We start from the raw sequence: 26,197 nt of genomic DNA on the forward strand, positions 1-26,197 counted from the left end.
TCAAGACCAGCCTGGCCAACACGGTGAAATCCCATCTCTACTAAAAAATACAAAAAATTAGCTGGGCAACATGGTGTGTACCTGTAATCCCAGCTACTCAATAGGCTGAGGCAGGAGAATCGCTTGAATCCGGGAGGTGGAAGTTGAGGTGAGCTGAGATGGCACCATTGCACTCCTGCCTGGGCAACAAGAGTGTAACTCCTTCTCAAAAAAAAAAAAAATAGTGGGACATAAAGAGGGGAGGGAATGAATTTAAAGCACTAAAATTCTGAGTGGTTTGTCTGGCAAGTACTGACAAAAGACCTGAACGGTACTATGGAGAGTTTATCAAAATATCAGCTTAATCCTTTTGAAATTCTTTTGGGCACAAATCCTTCCCTTGTTTGTATATTTGTATAACTGAGGGCTATGACTCATAGAAAACATATTTTAAGCAGTTTAAAATAAAATAGACTGAGAGATTAATTAACCTTGTGTTATCTTAAGCAGGTAGAGGGGCCCAGAGACTCAAGAGGGGCACAGAAAACTTCCTTATTGATAAAACAATTGGTAATGCCTTTGAGAAAAGATGAGTCAAAAAAAGGAAAATGTTCCTGGAAGATATTTAGGTATAATTGGAGTAAAACAAATTCAGAACGCTAGGAGAGAGTTCTGGGAGAACTTCATTTTTATGTGTATACATATTAATAGTCATTTAGAGTTTCAGGGGGTTGGACAGGAACATTGCAGAAGTGCATTGATAAATGGCGTCTTCTTAGCCACATCCAATTGCAGTAATTTTTCCTGTGCATAAGTGTGGTCTCCTGATTGTATTTAATAAAGACAGGTACTGTCCTGCTGAAATTATGATCACTGTTTGGGATATCTCAATAAATAGTTTAAATACTGGTGTTTGCATTACACCTGTAGAATACATCTTGGGAAATTTTTTTTACAATTGGCAGTTCATTTTAATGAGCCGATATATTTGCAAAAGTAAAGGAAACTTTGTGACCCATCCTATTTAATCAGTGAGTGACAAGAGGAAAATTCTTAAGATGTGTTCCCTCTAATTCAGAGGTTTTCAGTGGTGGCAGAGGATGCCACCTACTAAGCGATGTTTAGAGCTGAGGTGAAGTGGCCTTTCAGTATAACAGTGTTTGAAGGGTGCCACTGGTATTTAGTTGGTAGGGGCCAGTGTATTAAATGTCCTACAATCGTGAAACAGTCGGATACAACTAAGAATTGTCCCACCCCAAATTGTCCCACCCCAAATTGTGCCCTCTAAGAAACATTTCTCTGTACTAATTTGTTTAATACTTGGTAAATAATATTTTTTAAAAAGTATAAACAGAATTTTTATATTTTAAAAACTCAGAAATGAAGTTGACTACCTCTAAAAATGTAAGTTATACACACACACATTTATATACTCGTGCTATAGGACCAAGCAACTTGCAAATTTGGGGATGTATATTTTCATGGGTAGGCTATGGATTATGGTCTGGGTATGCCTGGTTGCTGTTCAGCTCTGTCTCCCATTCCCATGTGTGTCTCATCCTTATGACAGTGTTTAATCACTTGGCTGCCCTGGCTAGTTGTCTGTCCTTACCTCAGCTGGGCCCCTCCCATCCTTTTCTAACTGGACAACTCTGCTACCACCCCTGGCCATGCGTCTGACTTACATCGGTGGCATCTACACTCTGTGGTGTCTTGTGCTTTCTGAGGCTCATCTAGGGGTGACTGGCTGGAGCGTACAGATTAGTCCGTCTCTTAAATGACCTGGCTGAATTATTTTAAGGCTAACAGTTGTGATTTTTAACACTATTAGTTATCATAGCTTCATTTTTGTGATGCTTTACACTTTACAAAGCACTTTTGCATGCTTTCCTTTATTTTTTGTTCTTTCAATAATTTTGCAAGGTAGGTGAAGCAGGTCTTGTCCATAATTTATAGGTTGTTGCATAGAAGTCAGCTAATCTGATTCTTTTATAGTTGCAGAAACTGAAGCCAAGATAAGTTAAGTAATTTGTTTAAGATCCCATGCAAATAAAAGTTGAGACAGAGTCTCCAATATTCCCTCTCCTGTATCAGGTATTCTGATCTGAGATAGGAAGGGAAGGGTCTATTTTGTGGGTAGATGCAGGTAAATTCTGAAAGTCTGGTTTGAGGCAGAGAGTGCCTTACATGGTGATATGTGTTTTTTGGGCACCAGCAATGCCTCAGTTCAGAGGATTTGGGGGTTTTGCTGAAACTTCAATATACTGCAGTGCTTTGAGGTCAGACCCCCCCCCTCCCCGCCCCAGGAAGACTCAAAAAGTCTGCTCAGCCTTCTCTTTTTCTGGGATAGAGTTATACAAGGAGGCCCTCCCCCAGCAGGCCCCTCACCTATTAGGAAAGTGGCTGCAGTGGTTTTAGCCAGCATCATGTGTCCCAGACAGATATGCTGTATTCAGTATCTGTATCAGACTCAGCAGTACCTTTCCTCTCTGTGCAGGTCACTCTTTTTCTACCCTAGGGACAAGCTTCTGAAGCAGTGTAGTTTGAGCTGCTTTGATGGCCCCCATTTTTTTTCTCTCTGTCACCCAGGCTAGAGTACAGTGGCATGATCATGGTGCACTGCAGCCTCAAACTCAGGGGCTCAAGTCAAGCTCCCTCCTCAGCCTCCTGAGTAGCTGGGACTATAGGCAAGCATGATCATACTTGGCTGATTATGTTTTATGTTTTTATTTTTTGTAGAGACAGGAGTCTCACTATATGTTTCCAGGGCTGGCCTTGAACTCCTGACCTTAAGCAGTCTTCCTGCCTTGGCCTCCCAAAGTGCTGGGATTATAGGTATGAGTCACTTTGCCTGGGCTTGATTCTTTTTTTCTTTTTCTTTATCATTATTATTGTTGTTCTTGTTAGCTCCTTTTCGTCACATTTTCAGGGATTTACTTGTTTGCTTTCTTCTTTTTTCATTCCTATTTCTCCCATCTCAAGATCAGGGAACAGCTCTTGGACTTAGTACTAGGACTGATCAGCAGTGATGGTGATCTACCAACTGGTTCTCAAAATCTTACTCTTGCCTTAGGCCACACAGAGTGCACCGTGGACTTGTAGCATGTGTAACTCCAGCTCTGGTTGAGAGATATTCTAATGATTCATAAAAAATAAGAAAGCGCCAGGCCTTGGAGGCAGGATGACACTGTTGAGAAACTTCCAGGGAAGTAGCTTGGACTCAATTATGCACAGAATACCTTAAGAATTTGCTGTATCTTCTCATCCTGAGGTTATTGATGGTCTTGGCAGCTAGAGGTAGTTCAGGGCTGAAGCCCTCTAGAATATTATTGGCATGACAAATATTGGTCTTTTTAGCATTAAGATGAGTGGTAAAACAATCACCAGCCCAGCTCCTCTGAAAAACAATTTTCTTTTTCTCTTATTGATTCCCGTGTAATTGCGACTTAACCCATTGCTTCATTGGAGACAATATGGAAGTGTTATATAAACGTATTTCCCCAAAAGTGGTAGTTTTCTAGGAATATGACTAGATTCAGGATGAACAGTCTGGGTTGGTGGACTCTGATAGAAATCCAGTATGTTGCATATTGTTAGAGCTAGTCTATTCCTTATGTGAGGGATTCAAATGGGCAGTTCTGGGCAACTACAGGGAAACAGTTATCATTTCTTGTGGTTTTATACATTCATTGTTAAAGTGTTTTTTTAAATGATGGCCTAAAATCATGCAGTGAATCTGAAAAGTATAATTAATCTAGACTTAAAAGTTTCCACTATGTTTAGGGTCAGGACCTCTTATTCTCTAAGCCTACAACTTTGTTTCCAGGAAAAAAAAATGGATACTTTTAATTTAAAAAGCTACTTTATTAAAAATTGAAGATTAAAGTGCCAAAAATGCAACTACTTGACTTTTTTTTTTTTTTTTTGAGACGGAGTTTCGCTCTTATTACCCAGGCTGGAGTGCAATGGCGCGATCTCGGCTCACCGCAACCTCCGCCTCCTGGATTCAGGCAATTCTCCTGCCTCAGCCTCCTCAGTAGCTGGGATTACAGGCACGCGCCACCATGCCCAGCTGATTTTTTGTATTTTTAGTAGAGACGGGGTTTCACCATGTTGACGAGGATGGTCTCGATCTCTTGACCTCATGATCCACCCGCCTCGGCCTAACTACTTGACTTTTTAACCAACTTTTTGCTCAAATAAAATAGAAATGAGCACATATGTACTGGTGAAATCCTTCTATTGAAAGCACATGGCAGCCACACCATCAGCATCTAGAAGTCCCGTTTGTACCCCCTTTCAATCATTGACCCCAACTCTGTATGAGGAAATGGGCCTACCATTCTGATTCCTAAAGTCATAGATAAGTTTAGCGTACTTTTATACTTCATACAAATGGAATTTTACTTCCTGAGTGTTCAAATAAGAAAAAAATGATCTTTTAAACACTGCCATCTGTCATTTATCACAAAGCTTATAATTTTCCTTGAAAGTTCCTTTAGTTCATTAGAACTTAATCATTTTTCCATTTTAATGATGGTACCTGTGGTTATTACAGTTTTTTATAGCGGATTTATACATTTACTTCATAACATTCAGATGTTTGATTTTAATATATCCAATATAACCAATTCAAAACTCTACCCATAGGCCCCCATACCCCAAATATGTAATTCATCTGTTTAGTTGTTGACTTTCTCAGTATCAGCGTTCACTGAGATGTATTCACAGCTCATCTGATCATGAGCTCAGTGGTCTAGTGAAGATAGAGTCTAGTTTGAAGGGCATGGGAAAGGATGATGAGGTAAGCAGAGGAACCATGGGGTATCTAAAAATCCACTTGCTCCTGGACTTTAGTTTGGGATATTTAGGCTGAGGCTTAGGTTTTCTGGTTTTTTTGTTTGTTTGTTTGTTTTTGTTTTTGAGATGGAATCTAACTCTGTCTCCCAGGCTGGAGTGCAGTGGCATGATCTCAGATCACTGCAGCCTCTGCCTCCCAGGTTCAAGCAATTCTCCTGTATCAGCTCCCTGGGAATACAGGCTTGCACCACCACGTCCAGCTGATTTTTATATTTTTAGTAGAGATAGGGTTTCACCATGTTGGCCAGGCTGATCTCAAACTCCTGCCCTCAGGTGATGTACCTACCTTGGCCTCCCAAAGTGCTGGGATTACAGGTATGAGCCACCGCGCCCAGTTGAGATTTAGTTTCTTGTGAGCCCACATTTCATGGTCTCTGAGAAATCTAGCATTTGCTTCATGGGTTTGTCCAGCAAATGAGTTACAGTTTTAAGTTCTTATTAATTTGTGTCAGTGTTCCTCAAATTTTAGGATGTCTAGGAATGAGAAGATTGTTAAAAATGTAGATAACTGAGCCCTAGATTTAGCTAGTCTGATTCTGAAGACCTGGGGCACATCATAGGAATCTGCATTTTTATTGATCCTCAAAGTGATTCTGGCACATGTTGTCAGAGTCCCACCTGCCTTGAGAAACATTTCTCTAGGTAATAGTTTTCAAACTTTATTATTGTCATGAAGCTGTTTATCCAAGTGAACTGTTATGTGGAACACCAGTATACACAACAATAATATTGGAGAAGCCATGACTAAAATAGGATTGGCAGGTGTTTCTGGAGCCCTGTCCCTCGGAGACTCAACACCCCTGGCCCTGTAAGGTTCAATTAGTTTAGTTTGTAAGTTCTAGCCTAGACATAAAATGTTACTAGGTTTTATCTGAGCCTAATATGATAAAATGGGCTTCACTTTATAGATTCATAGAATACTAGAACTGGAAGCGACCTTGCAATTGTTTGATTCTGTCCTCTAATTTTTTCAAAACTGTGATTCATAGAGGTGTAGTGACTTTTTTTGAGGTCTTGTAGCAAAAGTGTGACAAACCACAGCCAGCCTTCTACCTCCCAATTCAGTGCAAAACCATACCCCACACACACACTCCAAAACATTGCTCTCAGTCTCACTGTACCCTGATTATATAACCTATTTGACAATGTGGGAAGACAAGGAAGTAAATGTTAAGCTCCCAGTCTTCTAACTCTGCCTATGTCATTTTAGCATTGTCTATCTGAGAGAAACTTTGATGCTATCAAATGAGTTCTCATATGCTTTCTTATACCAAAAGCAAACCAGGCCCAATATAAAGACATATAAGACATTGGAGCAGTTGTACTCAACCAAGTAACTTTGATAGATACCACAGAGAGCTAACTTTCCTGCAGGCAACTCTGCTGCCTTTGCCAGGGAAGAATGATACTGACAGGGTGGGTAGAAGTGGATATGTAGTTCATGGATAAATCAATAGCATAACAGCCTTTCCTGATTCAGGGCCAAGCATTCACTTGAAATCAGCAGTATAGAATTTGTCTTTATGGGGACTCAAGTAATTACATCAATATAAAGATATAATATTTGATAGGGATAATTTTAATATGCACTCAGTGTTCCATGACCTTAGAAAGCAAATTTTTGGTCCTTGTTTTCTTATTCTCCCCATTGCACATAGAAAAGTCTTTATTGAGCTATAAATTAAGGCTATTACTGGCCTTTGGGGAAGGTGAATACACGAATCATTTTTTAATGTGGCTTTGTGTCATTTTAAATTATTTTTTCATTTATTACATGCTATATGCAAGACACTTTTATTTGGCTGTTCTATCTTCTACCTCCCCATCTTGCTAAACATATAGACCTCAAGCACACCACATTCATACTTCACTTAGTAAATTCTTACTTTGTTAGTTCCAGGAAAAAAATTCCATCTTTGAGGATTTTTTTTTTTTACTGTTTTTGTCAGAAAATGGAAAGTATGCAACAATGTCTTTTCTTTACTGCCATAACTGCCAGAAAACTGAGAGCCAAATTTTAGTAATAATCTAATCTTGGGAGTTTGGCAGCATTTCCTCTCTCTGTTTCCTTTAGTTGGTCTAGTTGGTTTCTATTTTTTTATCCTGAATTGACCTATTCTACATTTTTTTAAAATTTGGGGGGCTACTGTAAACATTCTTCGGAGGATTGGTCATTTGTTTTCATGTGCATTTGATTTGATGTCTATGTGCCTGAATTACCCTGACTCTAATGAGAAAGGAATGAGATGGGGGTAATAGATTTCCCAAATCTTTCAGATAGAAAAGCATGTAAGGAGGAGAGCCAGACAGTGAAATATATCAAAGTGTTTTGAAAAATGGTTCCTGAAGATGCTTTAATATACTTGCTATTTGTCAGCATGTCAACAGGCTAAGCATGAGGTTTTTTGGAAATGTCTTATTGATGGGACTGTAGCTGTGCCCAAAGAATTCATATTTGGCAGGCTGTTTCATGGTGACTCTGTTACCTTGGAGCATGAGTGGCATTGAGTTGTTTGCTGTCTGTGTGGTGCTTTTCCTCAGCCCAATTTTTCTTTCTTTTGTCATTTGTCATAAATTACAATGTGTTGAGATCAACAAAAGATGTCTTTCTGTTCCCAGCTGAGCTGGGATGGTCTGGTGCAGTGATGGTCTGGTGCAGGCTGAGCTATCCTGTGCAGGTCTTTCCAACCCTAAGGACTCTGTTGGAAAACTTGCCCTGTTCCTTTACAGAGCAAATGCCAACCCCACTGTGACTGTTGATAAGCCATGTGATTACATGGACAGTTTCGAGATAATTGAACTGCTCAGGAGAAAAATGCTTGTTAATTTCAATAATAATAATAACTTACATAGAAATATATATGTACAAAGAGCTTTGCTGGTTAAAGAATGAATTTCTGCTTTTTTCATGTTTTCTGTGTAAATTACCCTTCCCAACTGCAGTAAGTTTCAAAATTTGGCCTTTTGAAAAGATCAACTCATGCTCTGTGGATTTCAGTAGGGGAATAGCCTTTTAGAGAATCACAAAGGTGGGGTGTCTGACCCTGAAGAACAGTCTGTTGTCTTTACATGCATTTACATATTTGTCTACACAGGTTTAACACACTTAAAAATAAAATTAATCTTTTAAAACATTATGTTTATTTGAGGTTGGGAGGCAAGAAATTGCCCTTGCTCTGAAAATGTACTCATCTTTGGGAAAGTGCAAGTAGAAGTTTGTAGATAATGATCACTAGGCAAGCATTAATTCGTTATTTTTTTTCTGAAGACTAAATTTATTGTAATTGTGCAGGAATATGCATGTGGAAGTTTCCGCTATGAGTTTTTCACTGGAGCTAGAAAAGACATGGAAAAATCAGTTTTTTGGTGAAAATAAACATCAATACCCATTTTGATGTGAACATCTGAAGTATTATGAAACCAACTACATATATTTTTAAAATTCTGAGGCTCATATATGAAGGGTGAGCATTGTGGGCAAATTTAGAAAGATTCTCTACATTTAAAGATGATTTAAGGAATTGGTACTGTATGCACAGGATAGGCTTAATAATCAGTCACAGCAGATTCTGGAGTGGACTGGGGAGAAGTATGGGATAGTGCGGTGAGATGTACATTATTAGTCTCAGATGATAGCATGTCAGAGAAAGAAAACATATACTGAACTTAATGAACCACATTAATGGTCTCAGCTCCTCCTCTTAATTCCTCTCGGTGCCTCACTGCTGTTTAGACTGGGAGGCACGCATTGACAGCCACGGCAGGATCTTCTACGTGGATCACGTAAACAGAACCACGACGTGGCAGCGACCGACGGCTCCCCCAGCCCCTCAGGTGCTGCAGAGATCTAACTCCATACAGCAAATGGAGCAGCTGAACCGGCGGTGAGGATGAGCATTTTGCTGTGACTGTTGTATTTTGTGGTTGGGCTAATTTTTACTTGGCACAAAGTAGAAGACATTGTTATCTCTTTCATCTTTAGATGTCCTGTCATTAAAGTGTAGCTGTTACCTCTTTTGATTCCCAGACTTCACTGGACTTCTCTTGGTTAAAAATAATAATAATACTCACCCACATATATACCTTGTTTGGAAACCAGAGAACAAACAAATGAATATGACCCCTTTAGTCAACCCAATAATTGATCTTTAGTAAAGCAGAACATATACATTTGTTATTTAAAGCCAAATATCTTTTTTAGTCTCTAGAATCTTTGTGGCTTACCATTATTATCAACCTAAGCTTTTTAGATCAGTCATTCTTTTTCAAGAATTAATTGCTGTAGAACATAAAGGTTTTTTTTTTTTTTTTTCCTTTAACAATATAGAAATTTACTTTTTTTCGGTTAAGGGACACAGAATTTAGTGTTATTAATTTGGCAGGAAAATGTTCCCCAAATAGTGGACAGAAGAAATTTAATGCACTGTAATTTAGTTAAACAGCAGATGAAGAAGTCCAGGGAATGGAGGTTGGAGGAAGAAACAGTTGAAGCCGAGAAGATGGTGAAAAGTTCTAGACTTTTGGGAAGCAGTTGAGTCCCATCTTTTAAAGGCTGCTGGAATGTAACCCTAGGCTCATGATTTTAGATATCAGAGTATCCGCAGAACCATGACCAATGAGAGGCCTGAGGAAAATACTAATGCTATTGATGGGGCAGGGGAGGAAGCTGACTTTCACCAAGCCAGTGCAGGTAAGAGCTTTGGGCTTTGTTTTTGTAATTTCATAAAAGTTGAAAAAAAAATTAGGACTTTCAACAAATGAGGCTTTTCATTTTGATAACTTTTGCTTTTCAATAATGTCTGGTAATGAAACTCAAAAAACAATTCACCAGAAACCTCTTCTAATCCTCAACTTTTAATTAATATTAAGAGAGGTATGACAAAACCCAAGTAGAATATAAATTAATTTCTTGATCTGTGGGATATTGGAAAAAGAATCAGATCATTTAAAACATGTAAGAATGCACTAAAATGTCAATAGTGACTAGAAATATTACTTAATTCAATTTTAGTGCAGTTAAGAACAGTCAGGTTTTATGTATGGATTTATAGCAAAGAAAAAAAGCATTGGGAGATTAAAATGATAGCACATGATGTAGGTATCCTAGGGTTCTTTTGAAATATAGACTGAAGTGAGTAGATGTTTTCACTCATAGAAAGATTTTGCTGACAGCCTCTGTGGTCTGCCCCGTCTAGATTTCCGACGGGAGAACATCCTGCCTCACTCTACCTCCAGATCCAGGCTCACGTTGCTGTTACAGTCTCCCCCCGTGAAGTTCCTCATCAGCCCAGAGTTCTTCACCGTGCTGCATTCTAACCCTGTGAGTAGTGAATCTGAAAGAACGTGAAGAAAAGCAACAGGCCAAAGAAAATGATCCTTGTTTTTGTAATAATAGTAGGAATGATAATGGTGACTGTTTCCTGAGCACTTAGTGTGTTTCGAGCCCTGTACCGAGCACTGTACACTTCAACCTGTTTAGTCCAAAGAAACCGTTTGAATTCACTGAGTTGCTATAACAAAGCACCGTAAGCTGGGTGGCCTATAGCAGCAGAAATTTATTTCTCGTGGTTCTGGAGCTGCGAAGACCAAGATCGAGGCACTAGCAGATACCATGTCTGACGACAGCCCATTTTCTAGTTTGTAGATGGCCATGTTCTCCTTCCATCTTCATATGGTCTAAGGGCTGAGAGCTCTCTCTCAGGCTTCTTTTATAATGTTATTAATTTCTAATTACATCTTAGGTCACCTCCTACCCCCACCTCCTAATCCTAGTAATATTATATTAGTGATTAGGTTTCAACATATGAACTTTGGGGGGCACAAACATTGGACTCGTAACAGGAAGTTTACCCCATGAGTCTCTGAGGGCTGAGGGAGTGGATTGCTGAAGGTAGTAATTAGAGGAAGGCCATCTTAACTGCACATGGAGTGATTTCGAATGAGGGGAACATTGGCCGTGGAAGTCTGTCTGGATTTAATCCATTCATCATGGCATGTGTTGTTAGGAGCCTGGACTAGGACTAGGAGATAAGAAAATAGAGAAAAAGGATTCTGCGTGAGAGGAATTGCAGGCAGGGATTTGGCAAGATTTGGTGGATAAATAGGTAGAATAGAAACTGAAGAAGTTGATCTTAAATGTTAATAATAATAATACCTAAATAATGAACAATACATAATTAATAATGCTAGGAAAATTCAAATGAGGGATTTGTTAAAGGAATTGAAGGAAAACATACTGAATTTAACAAGACATCATGCACTTTAGGAAAAACAGAGTAGACCATAGAGAAAAATAAAAATCAACATAGTCCTATCCCCAGGAGCTGGTGATGAGGTAATTAGTATATATTAATACCTGTTTATTTATATTAATATATTTCTGCCTTACTTCTTCAGCTTTGTTTTACAAGTGTAAACATCTTTCTGATTTTCCTTATCATTGTCTCCTGGTTTACAGGTTTAGCATGGAGCAGAGAAGACTTGGAAGGGGAGTAAGCAATGAATAACATGCTAGCTGTCCTCATGTATTATGCAAGAGGGGTTCGATTTATTGAGCACTCAGCTTAGCAAGTTTGTTGATTATTATGTACAAGGCACTGAACTAAGACCTAGGGATACAGAGATGACAGTAACTGTGGGCCCTGACATCCCAGACTTGAGAGTAATTATAATGTCATGACCAGAATAACAAGTGCAGTAATGAATGGCTATACACTGCTGGAGTGGGCAATTAACTCCAAAGGGAAGGCACGTGGAAGAAGCCATAGACAAGTTTGCATTTGAGATGAGTTTTAAAGGCTGCTTAGGAGCTTGCCCCAGAAACAAGATGGGCAGGAGTACTCTAGGCAGAAGGAGCATCTTTTATAAAACAATAGATTCATGAAGCTACTGGGCTGTCTTGATAATTACTGCAGAAGCTCTAAACCTGGATTATTAGTACTATATAGCAACTCGGTGTTGCTGGTATATTGAGAACATAGGACACTAGTGAAAGTCAGATTTGAGCCTGGGAAGGGAAACAGAAGCCAGGTTACACAAACTTAAACTCGTGTATGGGACAATTCTGGGAGGTGACAGCCTTTCATACAAGACAGAATGGGCTAACATTTAGAGTTGTCACTGTAGCACAGAGAAAAAAATCATGCTTTAATTGGAAGAGCACAGACGGCACAAACTCTCCTTTGTTTTTTGTTCATTTGTTCATGCCTTCATTTAATCAGTATTTACTAAATGCCTGTGATTTGCCTGGTACATTCTAGACTCTGGGAATAGAGTGGTAAACAAGACAGAGTAGACTATAGCTAACAGACTAGTGAATAAAAAAGATAATGCAGGTACTATAGTGTGGCATGAGGCAACTGAAACCACACACTGGGATAGTTACTTGGGGATGAGGTAGAGGAGGCACTATTTTATTTTTATTTATTTTTTAATCTCAAAATCTCACAGGGAGGCACTATTTTAGATTAGGTGGACAGGAAGGCCTTTCCAAGGGAGCCACATTCAAGCTGTCATAAAATGTCCAGAAACCGATAAGGTAAATGTCTGAGAACAGAACCTACCTTGCTAAGGAAGTGCAGAGACTCACGGGCAGGAATGAGTTTGCTGTGGTACATAATACAGTCAGGGAAGCAAGCAGGGTTACAGAAGGTAGGGCTTACATGATCTGGCCAGGCATTTGGGCTTTATTCTAACAGCATTTTCCATATGGGAGTAATTTAGAGTTTTTAAAGTTACTTCTAGCTGTTATGCAAAGAATGGGTTTTAGAGGGCAAGATTGACATCAGGGAGACTAAGTGAAAAGGTCCTGCAGTAACACATGGAAGTGGCTTCGGCTAATGCAGTTAGCAGCAGTGACGGTGACAAGTGCATGAATATGGGATATATTTTGAAAAGATAGTTGACATTCTTGTTAATAGATTGGAGTATGGGATAGGAGAAAAAAGGGCTTCAAGAAGGAGCAACTGTAGCTAGACTAATAAAGAAGAAAAGAGATAAGAATCAAATAAACACGCTCAGAAATGATAGGGGACATATTAACAGTGACCCCACAGAAATAAAAATAACTATCAGAGAATACTGTAACACCTCTATAAACACAAACTAGAAAATCTGGAAGAAATGGATAAATTCTTGGACACATACATCCTCCCAAGACTGAACCAGGAAGAAATTGAATCTGTGAATAGAACAATAATGAGTTCTGAAATTGAGACAGACATAAATGGTCTGTCAGCCAAAAAAAGCCCAGGATCAGTTGGATTCACAGCTGAATTCTACCAGAGATACAAAAAAGAGCTGGTACCATTTCTACTGAAATGACTCCAAAAAAATTGAAAAGGAGGGGCTCCTCTCTAACTCATTATATGAGGCCAGCATCATCTTGGCGCCAAAACCTGGAGAAGATATAACAGAAAAAGAAAACTTCAGGCCAATATCCTTGATGAGCATTGATGTAAAATTCTCGATAAAATACTAGAATCCAGCAGCACATCAAAAAATTATCCACTACAATCAAGTTGGCTTTATTTCCAGGATGCAAGGTTGGTTCAACATATGCAAATCAATAAATGTGATTCATCACATAAACAGAACTAAAGGCAGAAACAGAATCACAATAAATGTGATTCATCACATAAACAGAACTAAAGACAGAAACATATGATTATCTCAATAAATGCAGAAAAGGCCTTCAATAAAATTTAACATCCCTTCATGTTAAAAACTCTCAATCAACTAGTTATTGAAAGAACATACCTCAAAGTAGTAAGAGCCGTATATGACAAACCAACAGCCAATATCGTGCTCAATGGGCAAAAGCTGGAAGGATTCTCCTTGAAAACCAGCACAAGGCAAGGATGCCCTCTGTTGCCACTCCTATTCAACATAGTATTGGAAGTTCTGGCCAGGGCAATCAGGCAAGAGAAAGAAATAAAGGGTATTCAGCTAGAAAGAAAGAAAGTCAAATTATCTTTATTTGCAGATGACATGATTCTGTATCTAGAAAACCCAATCATCTCAGCCCAAAAGCTTCTTAAGCTGATAAGCAACTTCAGCAAAGTCTCAGAATACAAAATCAATTGGTCAAAAATTGCTAGCATTCCTATACACCAACAATGCGCAAGCAGAGAGCCAAATTATGAATGAACTCCCATTCACAACTGCCACAAAAAGAATAAAATACCTAGGAATATGGCTAACAAGGGAAATCGAGGACTTCTTCAAGGAGAACCACAAACCACTGCTCAAAAAGAAATCAGAGAGGACACAAACAAAAGGAAAAACATTCCATGCTCACGAATAGGAAGAATCAATATTATGAAAATGACCATACTGCCTAAAGTAATTTATAGATTCAGTGCTATTCCCATTAAACTACCATTGACATTCTTCACAGAATTAGAAAAAAACTATTTTAAAATTCACATGGAACCAAAAAGGAGCCTGAGTAGTCAAGACAATCCTAAACAACAAGAACAAACATGGAGGCATCACACTTCCTGATCTTCATTTGATCTTCAACAAACCTGACAAAAACAGGCAATGCGGAAAGGATTGATTCCCTAGTTAGCAAATGGTGCTGGGAGAACTGGCTAGCCATATGCAAAAAATTGAAACTGGACCCTTTCCTTACATTATGTACAAAAATTAACTCAAGATGGATTAAAGACTTAAATGTAAAACTGAAAATTCTAAAAACCCTAGAAAAAATTCTAGGCAATACTATTCAGGATGTAGGCACAGGCAAAGATTTCATGACGAAAATGCCAAAAGCAATTGCCACAAAAGCAAAAATTGACAGATGGGATCTAATTAAACTAAAGAGCTTCTACACAGCAAAAGAAACTATCATCAGAGTGAACAGTCTACAGAATGGGAGAAAATTTTTGCAGTCTGTTTATGTGACAAAGGTCTAATGTCCAGATTCTACAAAGAACTTAAACAATTATTTACAAGAAAAAAAAAACCATTAAAAAGTGGGCAAAGGACATGAATAGACATTTCTCAAAAGAAGACATACATGTGGCCAATAAACATATGAAAAAAAGCTCGACATCACTGATCATTATAGAAATGCAAATCAAAACCACAATGAGATGTTATTTCATGCAAGTCAGAATGGCCATTGTGGAAAAGTCAGAACACAACAGATGCTTGTGAGGTTATGGAGATAATGGAACACTTTTACACTGTCAGTGGGAGTGTAAATTAGTTCAACCATTGTGAAAGACAGTGTGGTGATTCCTCAAAGATCTAGAACCAGAAATACCATTTGACCCAACAGTCCCATTACTGGATATATAACTAAAGGAATATAAATCATTCTATTATAAAGATACATAAACATGTATGTTCATTGCAGCACTGTTCACAATATCAAAGACATGAAATCAACCCGAATGCCCATCAATGATAGACCAGATAAAGAAAATGTGGTCCATATACACCATGGAATATTCTGCTGCCATAAAAATGAATGTGATCATGTCCTTTGCAAGGACATGGATGGAGTTGGAAGCTCTTATCATCAGCAAACTAACACACAAACAAAAAACCAAATACCACATGTTCTCACTTGTAAGTGGGAGCTGAATAGTGAGAACTCATGAACACATGACTGGGAGCAACACACGCCAGGGTAGGGAGAGGGAGAGCATCAGAGATAATAGCTAATGGATGCTGGGCTTCATACCTAGGTGATAGGTTAATTTATGCAGCAAACCACCATGACACACATTGATCTATGTAACAAACCTGCACAACCTGCACATAAAATGAATCTAAAAGTTGAAGAAAAAAAAAAGAGCAACTGATTGGATGGCAGTGTTCGTGAGTTTTCTGGTATATGTTTAACCACTGGCTTTCTGGAGAAAAAAGGTGTGTGTTTATTTGTGTGTATGTCTGTTGTGTTTATACACACACACATATATGTGTGTGTGTGAATATATATGCATGTGGCATATATATAGAGAGAGATATATCTATACATGTATGTATAGATATCAATATATCTATACAAATAATAGTGAAAGAGACCCCAAATGCTTTTGTTGATTTTTGCTGCCTATAGTGGTAATTGATGAACAAGTATAGTTCCAACAAGAATATTTTCATTTGCATTAACAAGTAAAGACAACAGTGAAACAGGGAGACATGTTGGAGTTTCATACTCCTTTGTCAATAGTTTTTGAATACTAGACTTACATTTCTTAATTTTGTGTGTTTGTCTGTGCTACTTGCAATATAACAGCACAATTTGAAGTTTCATCTGCATTTTATTTTTTTCCATTACTTTCTTAAGGCTGGACCTTATAGGCCTTAAGTAAAGAAAAAGACAGTAAACTGTTCCTGTAAAGGACCAGAGAGTAAATACTTTAGGCTTTTGGGCCAAAGACAACATGTAAGCAAATGGGCTTGGCTGTGTTCCAATGAAACTTTGTTTACAAACACAGACAGCTAGCACTTGACCCTGTAGGTTGCCCACCCCTAGTCTAGACAGCCCACAGAACAATAAATCAAGCCCTGATATTGCATTTTCTGATTTCTATAGTGTTAATGTACCCACTGTGGGCGATGTCAAACCACCAGCGACATCATGAAGCACAGAGTTCTAACTTCTCTCTTTGGGCTGCCTTTTTAAATACAAGTTGCTCATCACTGCAGTGTTTTAAGTAGAGACTGGATTAATGATCATTGAGTTGTGGTATAAGGCTGTGGTTTTTAAAGTTGGTGACTTTAAAAAAATAAAATGCATATTTTTGGTTCCCAAACCTTAGAGATTCTGGTTCAGTAGGTCTGGAGTGGGTCCCAACAGTCTATTTTTATTTTGCTTTGTGCTGTTTTAGGTCCCTAACGTGATTCTGATATAGTTGGTCTGTGGCCTGTAGTCTGGGAACTCCTAGGATAAAGAGATTTTGCATTAAATGACCTTACAGCCTTTGTCACAACTATAACTCTCCTGGACTTTTGACAACTAACATGTTTTAGCAGTATGAAAATACTAAGCAGCTTACGGGCTCTGTTTTTTAAAAAATTTGTTTTGTTTTCATGTTTTTGTCGTGTTTCCTTTTTCTTTAGTTGGGCATGATTTTTTAATTTATTTTGCCGGATAGTTCATCTTGATTTCAAAGTATTCTTTCTAAAGCGTTCTAATTTTTTTTCTTCCTTTTACTGAACTGCATTCATACTAGCTAGAAAGATGATTCATGCTGTGCATTTGTACATTTCTGTAAGACTTAAATTCTGTGAGTTTAGGAAGTCTTATTTTCCTAACTTGTATATGGCAGATATTGAAGTAGCTGGATTTGTCCTGCTAGAGGTCTCAAGGTATGAATTAATGGAGATAACTCAGACAATTTTTTTTAAAGGGCATTACTTGCTGAAATGTTTTCCTTTTTCCTAGATTAACAGAAAATGTTACAAAATAAACTTTGATTTCCACATTTTGAGATTTATTGTCTAGGGTTTTTGCTTGAATTCTTTATGATCTATACCTTTTTCAGTGGATTCCCTGTTAATATTATTGAAAATGTTCAATATGCAAAAGGAATGTATTTAATACTTTTCCTTTTTTTATGACTTGAAGGCATCAGTTTATGTTGAAAGAAAAAGTCATGAAAAATAGATTACGTGTAGTTGTAATACCTAGTAATCCTTTCTGGAAAGAAAAGCGTTAAATAGATATATGGTTTTCATGACGCTAAAGTAAAACTTAAGAAAGAAAATTTTGTGGGTTTTTTGGTCTTTTTTTTTTTTGCATTGTATTTGCTTTAGGAATTATTCTACTGCCCTCTACTGGTTGTGATCAGATTTCTTTCAAAATTGTCCCGACAACGATTTATTGTGTTAAGACTGTTGCTAGTGCCATGTCTTTTATAGCTGGTGTGCCTATATTTGTCTAATTAACGTCACATGTAAATATATTTTATTATATTAAACTAAATAATTTTCCAACATACATGCCAAATAATTACTCCTGTGGCTTTTAATGAGCTCTAAAAATACATTAATTCCGTCGTTTAAATTTCTTAGTACTTAATGAAGAAAAATATGTTCCAAAATCCATAAGTTTATTCTTAAATCTCGGGAATTCCTGCTATTGCAAAATAGACGAATTGATCATTTGTGTTTAGTTTTGTTAATGTTAAAATTCCCCTCCATTTTACTCAAGCTAGATGAAAACAATGCAAATCCTGTATAATTAAAAATATGAAGACAGACTGTATAAAACAGGACTTTTTCATATCTCTGCATACATATTATGCAAACGTTTCTTGATTTTGTGTATATTAAATTTCATTTAGTGAATAATGTATACAAGTGCTCAAATCTGCTCCCTTATGAATATGAGAGATGTTTGCTATAGATTCAGTGATGTGCTTTTCCAGACCTGAATTCAGAATGCCTATTCTTGATGATGGCTTTCTGAAACAAGAAAGACTTTATTTATCAGTAAGGTACTTAACTGTGTTATTGAAAAGAACAGAATTAGGTAAAATTAGGACTGGGCCAGGTAATCTAGGATATTTGGTCATCGTAATGCTTAGGAAAACCTGCAAAAAAAAAAAAAAAAAAAAAAGTAAGAGGGATTGATTATTATTTGCAATGTGGTTGCTAAGAACTGAGCATTTGCATGTAATTTTTTTTATTCTCCTGCCAAATGGCAATGACATTTACTTCTATAACCTCAAACATGTAACCAAGCAAAGACACATTTAAGTTCTAAGAAGCGTTATTTAACAAAACTCCAATAAAGAAATTCAGTTGATCATTCACCCAACCATCAAGTAGTTTATTTCTTGCTAGGAAGATGAGAAACAACCAGAAGGGAGGTTGAGACAGGGATATTTGGAATTAAGAAGGAATAACTAAAAAGAATATTTAAATTATGTCAGAGGAAAACAAAGTGTTTCCTTTCAAGATCATTTAAAGGGGCTTTGTCTACTATTAACAATTGCCAATTCCTCGTAACTACTGGAGTCCATGTGCAGCGGCTTCCCAGGTGAATTCTGTTCATTATCATGAGACTGTTATGAAGTAGGTATCATGGGCTCTTCTCTAATCTACTGTTGTTTCAGGTAAAATACCAGATCCATTTACTGCACCTTTTTCTCTATCATTTTTCTGCATTTTTTTCTAAGACAAGCGAGCAAACAAACAAACATAGAAAAGCATCCTCACCTAGTTAGAAACACTAACCCCCAGAAGGAGAATGAAGATGCCTCATTTTTCTTAACCCACAGCTTTTTCAATATCAGCTGCCATGAAGACTAAACTCTGTCAACCTAATCCTATCTGTTTAGTGTTTCTGGCTCTTTGGACTGCTCCCTTTCTTAGCTCTGCTTGTTCTGTCTGTGTGTTTCTGTATTTTCACCATTGTTGTGGCTTTCGTTTTTCCAACTCTTTCTGCCTCTAGCGAATCTCTTCCTCCCACCTCCCCCTATAATTCTCCTTCTTCATCCTTTTGAATGATAAGGCTTGCTCATTTCTGTATCCTGGGGGCTTAGCACAGGGCTTAGCACATAATTATTGAAGGTTAGGAGACCCTTGTTCAGTTTGTAGAATGTGGGATGCTGGCCCAAGATCTTCAAAGACTAAAAGTGGCAAACAATTTTATAACTCTGTCTGTTCAAGTATGTTAGATATAATCTTCTAAATATTTTTATTTACTTATACCCTGTATTCTTTAAGTGATTTTGACCTTTTCGTACCACTTTACCATCCTTTGTCCCACTGGATTTGACTCTCACGTGCCTATGGAGAAAGCAAGGGAATTATTATTATCCCATATTACAGTTAAGCAAATTGAGACAGAGATTAAGTGGTTTTCTTTGTCTCTGTCTATGAGTAACAGCTGAGACTAGAATCTGTACTGTAGTTTTATATGAAGTGGAGTGTAAATATCCTTCCCAAACTATAGATATATAAATTATTTATATATACACACATATATAAATTGTATATACATATATTTGTGCTTATTCAAACATAGTTTTTTCATAGAAACAGAGCAGTCTAGAAGTATGTTCCTGTTTGGCTTAAGTGTTTCATATAGACCCTAACAGTCGTGTACTTATTATTCAGACTTGAAAAGGCTGTGGATCTAAAGGTTGTTTACTAGTTACTGAAAGAAAGCTTTCTTGCATTGAATTACTTTAGTAGATGCTCTTTGCAAAGATCAAATGTGTTTGGCACCATATCACGTGTTTCAATGGTGGAGAGGAGGAAGTTGAAAGGACGTAATTAATTATAAGACCAGCCTTAAGATTTCTGTGCTTAAAGAGCTGTTCAGCCCCAGGGAATTGCTTCAAGATAGAGGCTAGGATAGGTTTCTTAATTGCCACTATTTCTTGCCCTAATAAAGTTCTTTTTTTTACAAAGTGAGGAGTATTTCTGGTGTTCTAGATAAGAATGTGTCCTATTTACTTACTTCAATGGGAGGAGAGAGAAGCGAAGGCGACAAAGAGATATGTCTATTTAGAACAACCAACTGTTAATGTAATGGTTTATCTGACAGAACTACCCCCTAAATAATTTGTCTCTGAAGAGACTTAATATTTGTTTTACTCTTGGGAGTAAGACCTGAAAGCTCATTATGCTCCCTACACAAACTAGCGTGGTCTTAGGACTCTAACTTGCAATGACTTATGTGAAAATGTATCAGCAACACTCCGCCAAATGCAGAAAACAGTTGCCTTGCTGATTATATTTAAAACTCCAAAGCAGAGTCAGCCAATAGGACCAAACTATTACTTAGCTGAAGTTAGGTTTTTTTTCCTGACAGTGCCCAACTTCTGTTATTAGTTTTCCTTTCTGCTTTCATGGTATCACTTTCCTATTCTTTCATGCTGTCTAAGAAGCCCCTGCAGAGGCCTGCCTGCATTGACAGTACTCTCTGAACCACGCAACTGCTCACAGTCATCAAAATCTCCACTCATTTAGACTGTGGTTGAAATATGACTCCAAAGTATTTTGTACTCAAGTGTACTGAGGAACTAAGGTTCAAGGATGGTTCATTGTGGTCTTCTTTCTTCTTCCCTCCCTCCTCCCTTCCTTCCTTCTTTCCTTTAATTTGTTTGGATAGGGAAGAAGTATTTAGTGATGGTGAATCAATAAGAATAGTTTAGATTATACTTCAGTAAAAATGATGAACAAATCTCAGTGGCTTAAGCTAACAAAGGATTACTTCTCATTCCCAATCAGGTTAAGGGACCCAGGGAACCAGGCTGGGGAGCAGCTCTGTTCAAACATTGCCAGTTGCTGTGTCAAAGGGAACTAAGCTCTAGAGGGACCCACATCAGCAATAAATGCTTTGAGCTGGACGTGACACATCTTGAGGGATCCTAGAAAGACTGGAGCAGTGTTACCTGTCCTCATACTCATTCCTCTTTGATCCCTGATCATGAACACAGTACTGGGCACAGCAAAGACAGTAAATGTTTATTAAAATAAAATCATTTCCAGAGACTCTAGAGTCCTTGGAGTTTGCCTTGATCTGTCTGAGACTAAAATAGATAACAGAACCCATAAAGTTTTGACTAAAATAGATAACAGAACTCATGAAGTTTAGACTAAAATAGATAATAGAACCCATAAAGCTGGAAGACCTCCAGACTCAGTCTAGTGTCCCTGAGACACTAAAGATAAAAGGAATCCAAAGCCCTTTGAATCAATTTGAGAAGAATAGAATTCCAGGATAGATCATTCATGGCCTGGTCAGTTTCATGAATATCATATTCCCTCTGATGATTCAAGGAAACAGCTGCCGTACAGTTATTCCTCTTATGCTGCTTTGTGCATGGTATTATGCAATAAACATTTATTGACTGACTCATTTGTGAACAATCATGACTTATAATCAATTTTTGGAATCTTCTTTAACTGTCATAGTAATGAAGACTGTAAGGTTTTGGACAAAACAATCACTTTTCTATGTGATGGTATAGTGGAGTTTTTTAAAACTTGCATTTCATTCATATACATTAAACTATATATACACAGGAAAAAAGAGAGAAAAAGAAGAAAGATATACAGCCCAGGCACCTCAGCCTACTATTCCATTCACCAATCTTATATGTTTTTATGAAGGGTGAGATTCTAAAACCTCAGTATATTATGATCTTAGTTGAGTGTCATGGTCAATGAGAGCAGCTAATTCCATTGCATATCCTTCAAGTATAGAAATATATGGCAAGCATTTTTCTATGCAACTTGGCCCTTATGTATCTACTAGTTGTGTCATCTGGCACTCACTCAAAGAGCCCCTAACCTAGTCCAGTACTAGGGGAGAAACTGGTTGTATCAGGGCTCTCTATAATGTGGCGTATTCATCTCCAACGTGGTGTAATTTTGACTGTGTGTTTTTTTACTAAAACCAGCTTCAGGATTTAATGCTCCATGTGCAGTGAGACTCCACAGCATGCTTGTTCTTTAGTAAATTGGTTCAACCATTGTGGAAGACAGTGTGGTGATACCGCAAAGATCTAGATCCAAAAATACCATTTGACCCAGCAATCCCCTTACTGAGTATTTACCCAAAGGAATATAAATCATGCTAATACAAAGATACGTGCACATATATGTTCACTGCAGCACTATTCACAATAGCAAAGATGTGGAATCAACCCAAATACCCATCAATAATAGACTGGATAAAGAAAATGTGGTATATATACACCATGGAATACTATGCAGCCACAAAAAGGAATGAGATCATATCCTTTGCAGGGATATGGATGGAACTGGAAGCCATTATTCTCAGCAAAATAACACAGGAACAGAAAACCAAACACCACATGTTCTCACTTATAAGTGGGAGTGGAACAACGAGAACACATGGACACAGGGAGGGGAACAACACACACTGGGGCCTGTTGGGGAGTGGGGTTGGGGGAGGGAGAACATAAGGAAAAATAGCTAATGTGTGCTGGGCTTAATACCAAGGTGATGGGTCGTTAGGTACAGCAAACCACCATGGCACATGTTTACCTGTTTAACGAACCTGCGCATCTTGCACATGTACCCCAGAATTTCAAATGCAAAGAAAAATTTAAAGAAAACTAGACACCATGCAGCTGTGGAGACTGCTTTACCTTCTGTAGTCTTCATGTTTTATTTTGTTCAAGATATTTTGCTCTGTCTGCTGTTTCCATACATGGGTCTAGAATTCTGTCAAAGCCCGTGTATGCATTTCATTACGTATTGGAAGATTGATTAGCCATACCCATGTGTGGTATTTCTGCTGCTTCTGCATGTCACAAGCGGGTTAACATTGGTTCTCCGTTCTTTTCTTTAGAGTGCCTATCGCATGTTTACAAACAACACATGTTTGAAGCACATGATCACCAAAGTCCGGCGGGACACCCACCACTTTGAACGCTACCAGCATAACCGGGACCTTGTGGGATTCCTCAACATGTTCGCGAACAAACAGCTAGAGCTGCCGCGGGGATGGGAAATGAAACACGATCACCAGGGCAAGGTAACACGAGGAAGATGCCTCAGGGAGTGCCGAATGCCTGCGGGCTGCTTGTGGCTTCGCACTTGGCGTTCCCCTTCAAGTGAGGGTCAAGACTCTTTGTGAGGTGAAACATCCTACCTCCTGTTCAAGTGAAACCTGGACAGCCGGTTGTTTGTGAGCACAAACAGTGACTGTGCCATTCTGAAGTTGTGGAGGGAGCGGAGGGAGGGCTGTGAGGCTGGTGAAACATTTGCTTCTACCTGGAAACCCTCCTGCCTGTCATCTCTCTCCGTGCTCTGATGATTAGAGAAAGGGATTCTTAGGCAGTGCTTCCTTCACCCGAGTGATACAGCTTGTGTTGCAGATATTTGAATAAAAAGTTGTGGTATTGTTTAGAGAAGGTAGCTAGGAGGTCACGAAGCAAGCAACTGCATGAAGTGTGTCTTTGTGACACTGTCTGGGCTCGAGCCTCAGTCTTATTGGTTCAGAACCCTGATTTTGTTGGCACATTAACCTAGACTCACTGATTGATCATTTATGACAAGAAATATGTAACTGTGCAACACAGGCCAGAATAGCTACATCTGTACTTCCTCTGTAGATGGATGAACCAGAAAGCCTGGTCACAATCAAGAAGTCATTCTATGAGTAAGAAATGAGAATGAGAAAGTTAGTGCTTGTTATAAGGTGTTTTTTAGCTAAGATTTAATGTTTATTTATTTAACTCTTATGTAGCACCTACTCTGAGCTGTGAGACATTTAACCTCTTTATAGATAGAAGTTCCTCACCACAACTTGATAAAGCAGTACTGTTATTATTGCCATTTACAGATAAGCAGCCCCAGGTTCAGAATGGTTCATCGACTTGCCTGATGTCACAGAGACGGGCAGTGGCCGAGCCACGCTGTAGGCCAGCCAGGCTGGTTCCAGGAACCATGCTCTTAACCGTGACTCCAAGTATGGAGTAACCAACCTCAGTTTCTCTGTCTATAAACAGTCTGGGACTATCTGACTTGAAGGGCAGGGAAGATTACAATGGCATGATATTTAAAGAAGTAACAAGCCTTGGAGTGTTTGTTCAACAAATATTTATTGAGCACCTAAACAAAATAGATAAGCCAACGACTTTATAGAACGGCCATTCTCATGAATGCAGCATTCATGTCTGAGACAGGCAATAGACGAATAAATAAACATACTATTTTTAATATGCCAAGAGCTGATTAATGCAGTGATTTAAAATAAAGCAAGGAATGAGGTGAGGTCTAGAGAAAGAGGAATGGAGAATGTTATTTTATATAGAGTGGTTGGGGAGGGCATCACACATAAGGCCGTAGGTGAGCAGACACCTGAAAGAAGTAAGGAGTAAAGTATATCAACATTCAAGGCAAACGGAACATGTAAAGTACTCAGTAAATGCCATTTCCCCACAAAGTTCCCTCTAACAATAATACCACAATAGCCTCTTACTTATCCTGAACTCGGCTTCCAGCAATATTACCTGAGAACCTGTAAGCAGTCAAAATGGTTGTTACAAAATGCATGTATTTTAATGCAAGGGAGGAGCCTTCAAATTCTCATTGAAACTACTGACTTGATTTCTGCAAACGTTTTTAATAAACCTCTAATTCCCAGTCAAGAGAAGATTAGAAGTGGCAAATGTGAAGTTAGAAGAGGTGAAAGAGAATTGGGCTTGTGATTATGTCCCTGGACCACAGGTAAAATGACACTGAATTAGAGTCAGATGGGTATGACAGAGAAGCCTTTCCAGAACTAAGCTGGAAGCAGGGACACCAGGGGAAGATACGGCTTTGCTGGTACTGCGTTTGATTCAATAGCCTGAGGGCCCAATATCTGTAAATGTTCTGTTGGATGGAAGGGCATCCATGGTCCAAGTAAGGACTTTGAAAAGTATTAGTAGTATTATACCTGGGTATAAAAGAGTAGTAGCACACCAAGAATTTGTCTGTTCTCAGCTCTGACAAGACTTTACGTGTAATCATGAGGAGCTGTGTTCATTTGAGAATCAGAGGTCCAGGGAAAACCCAAGTTAAGATAATGGATAATGCTGCATCTGTTTCTGCTCTGTGTTGCAATTTAACTTGTTAAGGCAGCGGTTGGTCCCTTCTTGCCAGTCATAACTTGCCAGACACACTTTAGGAGAGAGGTTCTTTTACTAACCCCTGGACCATGAAAAAAGTTTAGATTACATTTAGGATACTATTTAAGAAGAGTTGTAATGTATTCATAAGAACAAGTTTTTTCTCATAGCTTTCATAAAAATTTTAGTGGTTAAAAGGAGTAAACATTATCTCAACCATGTTCATAACATGACCACCCAAAACATACTTTTCTCTGGGGATGTTTTTACTAATCTGGGTGTTACAACTTGAAGTTGGCATTGTACAGAACCCTGAGTGTAGGCTGGTCGAGAGCTGACCTCACAATCTGCTGCTGGCTTTTACATTCAAATGCTATTTGGCATGAAAGACTTGAAGGACCCCTGCCTTGTGGACAAGACAGATTAGCAGATGGACCCAAAAGCTTATCACTTTAGCCTGATATCTCTCTGTCGTGCATTAAGACTTTAATAAAATTTTTAGCTAAGCTGGACACTTTAACTAAAGTAGGTTTATCTTTGTGTGATTCTCCCATATAAGTTCCTTTCCAAGTGACCTGCTTCAAGTAAATTGAAATAATTTAAAGGAGCTTTTGGGGAGGCTGGTGCTCGGTCTCTGTTTGGCTGTTCTGCTTTGGGCAGCATGTCAGGAGTCCTGTCTCCTGTCTTACAAATAGACAGCTAATAGGTTTTCTTTCAACCCTGGAATTTTAGCCCCTTTTAATTTAATAATATTTATTTTAAGAGACAGGATCTTGCTATGTTGCCCAGGCTGAAGT

The 26,197-nt window shown here is 38.3% G+C and overlaps 1 protein-coding gene across 5 annotated transcripts in view; it reads left to right on the forward strand.

The window, feature by feature from the left end:
- HECW2 (HECT, C2 and WW domain containing E3 ubiquitin protein ligase 2) overlaps positions 1-26,197 on the forward strand; it is a 382,585-nt gene that overhangs the window by 268,450 nt on the left and 87,938 nt on the right. For all 5 annotated transcript variants that reach the window (XM_032278791.1, XM_032278792.1, XM_032278790.1 and 2 more), the window contains 4 exons: positions 8,573-8,723; positions 9,426-9,529; positions 10,035-10,159; positions 23,135-23,320. In XM_032278791.1, coding sequence (XP_032134682.1) covers positions 8,573-8,723; positions 9,426-9,529; positions 10,035-10,159; positions 23,135-23,320 — 566 coding nt within the window. The remainder of the gene's footprint in view (positions 1-8,572; positions 8,724-9,425; positions 9,530-10,034; positions 10,160-23,134; positions 23,321-26,197) is intronic.

The sequence above is a fragment of the Sapajus apella genome, unplaced genomic scaffold (assembly GCF_009761245.1).
Source record: "Sapajus apella isolate SASKATOON/1434 unplaced genomic scaffold, GSC_monkey_1.0 scaffold10, whole genome shotgun sequence".
Lineage (NCBI taxonomy): Eukaryota > Metazoa > Chordata > Mammalia > Primates > Cebidae > Sapajus > Sapajus apella.